General features: G+C 40.2%; 1 protein-coding gene across 1 annotated transcript; it reads left to right on the forward strand.

Moving 5' to 3' along the window:
* Positions 1 to 4028: 4028 nt before the first annotated feature.
* LOC138899957 (uncharacterized) lies at positions 4029 to 4772 on the forward strand. The gene has a single exon (XM_070186659.1). It carries the CDS (start codon positions 4029 to 4031, stop codon positions 4770 to 4772), a length of 744 nt encoding a protein of 247 aa, XP_070042760.1.
* Positions 4773 to 5478: the final 706 nt, after the last annotated feature.

Consider the following 5478-nt stretch of genomic DNA (forward strand, 5'->3'; position numbering starts at 1 on the left):
TGGGGCAAAACCGGCTCCCGGTGCCTCACCTAACCTAGTGTACCAACTTGCGACTAAGGGACTCTGAACATATAATATCATAATTTGGCCATGGGGCCACATTGCAAGATAATTTGCGAAGCAAAATATAACACTAAACGGAAACTAGCGCTGAATAAACATTAATATAAAGCTGGGGCGACAAGGCCGTTATAACTACTACAGCTCACAAACCAACAAAATATACATACCAGGCCTACCGGCCCAACATACTACACTAACTGACAGGATATGTCTACAAACCTCTACTGATGGATGTACTGTGATCGGAACAGGGCCCCGACCTACCCATAACATATATACATACATACAGAAGATGTACACAAAACCCTAGACCTAGCAACTCTGAAGGACGTGGAGCTTACCGATCAGGCTGAACTCGGGTAACGCCTACTGAGGAGGTCTACCCGTCTGTCTATCTGAACCTGCACACATGAAATGCATCGTCCCCAGAAAAGGAACGTCAATACAAAATAATGTACCGAGTATGTAAGGCAATAAAATATCTTAAAGCTGAAACTGAAATGATAATATAATAACTGAAAGTAACTAGGAGTCAAAGATGAACTGGAGATATACTTACCTGCTGATACTGACTCAACTCCTTCAATATCGTAAGTAAAATAAGTGTCCGGCACTATAAGGCTCGGTACGTGTAACTGCTCGGCCATAGTAGGCTCGCTCCTAGGCGCTCGGCCATACTAGGCTAGGTATCTCGGCCATTCTGGGCTCTTTCATAGGCGCTCTGCCACAGTAGGCTCGGTATATAACTTACCATCTGATCAGAGGTTGCCCAATAGGGACCTGCCCATCGATTATAGCTCGATGGTAGTGAAAATACTATAATACTGTATTTATATATACTCTCTGTTCTCTTGGCTGAAAGAAGACAAAACTAAACTGAATATGAAGTCCCGATAAGGGAGAATACTATAACTTATGAGATTAGGATAATGTATATAAATTCGGGAGTATGAACTTCTCTTTATGCCTCGTTATCAAACACATGTAGTTACAAGATCATGCCAAAATGAAGGAAGAGGTTAGCCTTAACATAGCTTATCACAATCTTTCCAATCACCAAGTTGAACTCGCCTCTTTGCACCTTAATCTACAATAATGATAATAATACTATCATTAAGTTACGAAAGGTACAACTATCGCACAACGAATGACAAGCTTATTTTGTATTAGATCGGGCAACATCTCCCCTATAATCCTTACTTCCTCAAAATTCAAGATAACACCAACAACACAAGAACAAAAAAATAACAATATATATACATTATTTTTGAACCTTATATACACCACAAAATACTACAAAATAGCCCAACACACCCCAATCTCTTCATACACAAAACGACCACCGTAGTTTGTCAAACAACCCGAAAATGTTACGACGAACGACCAGCCCACCACCCTGCATTTATTTGGTGTTTATCCACACCCTTCCTCCTCCAAAACTCCACAAAACAGTAGTAAAATACGTAGCCCAACAGAAACACAAAACAATCCACAAAATAGTCCGCTACAAGTGAATAACTCAAACTCACGGCTTGCGATCACCATCCCGTGAGTTCTTACAAATATAGAACGACTTACCATGCATTTACCACAGAAAAAAATGGATGAAATAGAGAAGTAAACTTACCTTATTTGTTGGATAACTCAGCTCCTATCTTGGTTCTTCAAACTCTAGATTTTATCTCCAATTAGAACTTGAAAGGGAGAGAAAATTAATTAGGGTTTGTGGGCAAGTTTTGGGAGGCTTTTTGCAGAGCTTATGTCTGGTTATTATGCCCTATTATCAGTCTAATATATGAAGGAAACAGTCCTTTAAAAAGCCTCTTTGGATGACTCGAACTATCCCATTTTCGGAATCTCATTTAAGCAAGTAGGTGACACACCTACTTGTCACCTAGCATCTTGCGCAGTCTCGCAAAAACACATATATCACTCTACTCCGATGTCGTATTGACAAACGATTTAATGCGTTAGAAAATAAACTCATAGATATTCAATTTGATGGGTGGAACACCCTGTAACTCTAAGTATATTGGGATACAATAGCAGTTACATTTGATCCAGATTTCAGTAAAACTTATGAACGTAACTTGTGATGACTTTCATCGACTTTTGTTCTACAACTCGCTTGACTTCAAAACATAATACACGACTATCATACGACTAACATAACTCTTAACATAACCTCATTATCATGTTAAGCACCCTAGTCACACCCCAAAAGTACATGTTATAACATTCCCAACTTGTCGACTTTCGACGAAATATTATTTCTTCAATTCCTTTAGCTTCTGAACCTTCCAATCCTCTTTGTACTTGTTGTTCACGATCTTCAATATTTGTAACCTCCGAGGTAACATGATTAACTTACTTTATATACTTTCAAAGGTGATCTAATTTTGGGTCCTACATTAGTTTGTTTACGATGTACTTTTACGTATGAAAATATAGGTTGTAACAACCACCTTGGTTTCTTAATTAAATTAATCTAATTCTGTTAACAAAATTGCTGTTCTTGATAATTCACAATTACAAAACTCTTTTTGAACTAACGGATTACAACTATGGCTTAAGTTAAGTTTCACACCTATTCCCTGTGGGATTCGACCCCAACCTAGTTGGGTTATTATATTTGACACCGACCGCCTTACACCATTTATATAGGTATAATTTGAGCGTATCAAATTTTGGCGCCGTTGCCGGGGTATACGGTTTTGAAATTACTAACTAGTGTGTGCTTTACTTTACGTCTTCTTCTATTCCATCACACTTTGCTTGCTTTGCTTGGTGTCATTAGGTAAACATGGGCGAGCCGGAAGAAGAGAATGTGTTTGCGGATATAGATGAGTATATTGAGGATACAAATTCCATTGTCCCTCCAAGAGTTGATACTGCCACCTTCAAAGTGGAACAGTCTAATCCTAATGCTAAAGGCAGAGGGATTCTTCCGAAATTCCACCGATGATGATATGACACATCTCAGAATTTTTTCGGGTGTGTGTGCGATGCACTAGTAGAATCATGTCTCAGATGATGCCCTAAGGTTGAGGATGTTCAAGTACTCTCTAACTGGAGAGGCAAGACAGTGGATCCAAAATTTACCTCCTAATTCCATCCATACTTGGCCCGAACTTGTCCAAGCTTTCCTAGCAAAATGGTTTCCGCAAAGCAAGAAGTCCGAGCTCCGGGATAAAATTTTCTTCTTTAAGCAACTACCGGGGGAGCATCTACATGAAGCATGGGATAGATTCAAGCTATATTTAGTGAGGTCGCCAAATCATGGCTTTCCGGATAATATTTTGTTGGAGAAGTTTTACATGGGCTTGGATCCTATGAATCAATCCATAGCCAAAAATGCAGCGGAGGGATCCTTTATGGATAAAATATTTGCAAGGGTCACACAAATCCTTGACAAGATGGCAGAACATAACCAAACTTGGCACTCGGAAGACACCACATGTGGAATTGCATATGATACTCCTTCCTTGACCAACATGATTAAGGAGAACCAAGAAAGAGATCAGGTAATTGCCGGGCTTGCCACTAATGTCAACGTGTTGACGAAAATGTTCACTGAAAGCCAAACAAAAAAGGTGAATGTTGTGGAAGATGTGCAACTCATGTCAAATGAGGAATACCAAGAAGCGAATTATGTCAACAATCCTCAAGGAGGATAACAAAGACAACCCTACCCAGGTTCAGGACAACAACACCAATGAAGGTCTAACCCTCAAGGGAAAGGCAACCAATAGTGGCGAAATGACCAAGGTAGTTCAAATCAAGGAAATTGAAGTAACAACAATAATAACTTTTCAAATCGGAGTTCAAATCCCTATGTTCCAGCAAAGGGGCAATATTCTAACTCTCCACATTGGAAGGAAAGTTCTTCAAGTGAGTCAAAGTTAGAAAACATTCTTGAAAGAGTGTTGCAAAATCAAGAGAGATCCGACACTTCAATGAAGAATATGACCGCGCTTGTGAGTTCTCACACCGCATCTATTCAAAAGTTGGAGATGCAAATGAGGGATCTTTCAAGAGATCAAAATCCGAAGCAAAAATGCAAGCTCCCAAGTGATACAATTGCAAACCCAAAAGGTAGTGGGAGTGGTCCAACTTCTCATTGTATGGCAATCACAACTCGAAGTGGAAAACTACTTCAAGGAGAGAATGAACAAGTGGTCGAAGTAGAAGATTTTGAACAAGAAGTCGAGGCACAAGATGAGGTGCCAATTGTTGTTGAAGTTGAAAAACTCCCAAAGACGGTGAGAACTCAAGAAGTGAACCATGAAGAGGTTATGGAAAAGGTAATAGAGGCACCAAACACTCTAGCACCAATTCCTAGACCTCCACCTGCTTTCCCTCAAAGACTTGATAGAAAGGTTGATGATAGCAAACTTGAGAAGTTCTATGACATACTAAAGCAATTATTGGTGAATATTTCATTTGTGGAAGCATTTCAAGAGATGCTGGATTTTGCTAAGTACTTGAAGGACTTGATCACTAAAAGGAAAACCACCAAGAATGAGGTGGTAAATGTGACTCACAGGGTTAGTTCCATCATTGCAACAACCATCGTCCAAACGAAAGAGGACCCGTGGGCCTTCACCATTCCATGCACTATTGGATTGCGCGATTTTGCACGAACCCTTTGTGATAATGGGGTTAGCATCAACTTAATGCCCCTTGCTATTTACAAGCAAGCGGTATAGGTATGACTAGGCCTACAAGTATGAGGTTGCAAATGGCCGACCGTTCAATAAAGCGACAGATGGGAATAGTTGATGATGCTTGTGAAAGTGGGGAAGTTTCTCCTCCCTGCCGACTTTGTTATTCTCGATTGTGCTATTGATAAAGAGATTCCTATCATGTTGGGGAGACCATTCCTTGCTACCGGGAGGGCACTCATAGACTCGGAATGAAATGAGATCAAGTTCCGAGTTAATGACGAGGAAGTTACCTTTCAAGCGAGTAATGGTATGAAATTGCCACATGTATACAAAAGTATCCCAGTCATTGATGTTGTTGATGAGGTAGAGGATGCAGTTGAGGTGAAGATGGAAGAGGAATGCCCGGTTGAGGCATTGGCGGCTATTTTGGTAAATTTTGATAGTGCGACATGGAAGGATATGTGGAATCAGTGAATGCATTGGAAGGGATTGGGTCCTATATTTATGCACCTAAAAAGCTTTATCTTGACTTAGAGAATAGAGTCACTCCTCCCGCTACGCCTTCAATTATCAAGCCGCCACAACTTGAGCTCAAGCCATTTCCGCCACATTTAAGGTATAAATTTCTTGGCTTTAATGAAACTCTACCTGTAATTGTTTCTTCTTTGTTGAATGATGTGCATGTTGACCACTTATTGAATACCTTGAGGGAGCACAGACAGGCCATTGGTTGGACAATAGCGGATAT

Source organism: Nicotiana tomentosiformis, chromosome 10 (genome assembly GCF_000390325.3).
Source record: "Nicotiana tomentosiformis chromosome 10, ASM39032v3, whole genome shotgun sequence".
In the NCBI taxonomy this organism is placed as follows: Eukaryota; Viridiplantae; Streptophyta; class Magnoliopsida; order Solanales; family Solanaceae; genus Nicotiana; species Nicotiana tomentosiformis.

Excerpts from the sequence above, each read along its gene's own strand:
- LOC138899957 (XM_070186659.1), top strand. The coding sequence starts at position 4,029 with ATGACCGCGCTTGTGAGTTCTCACACCGCATCTATTCAAAAGTTGGAG.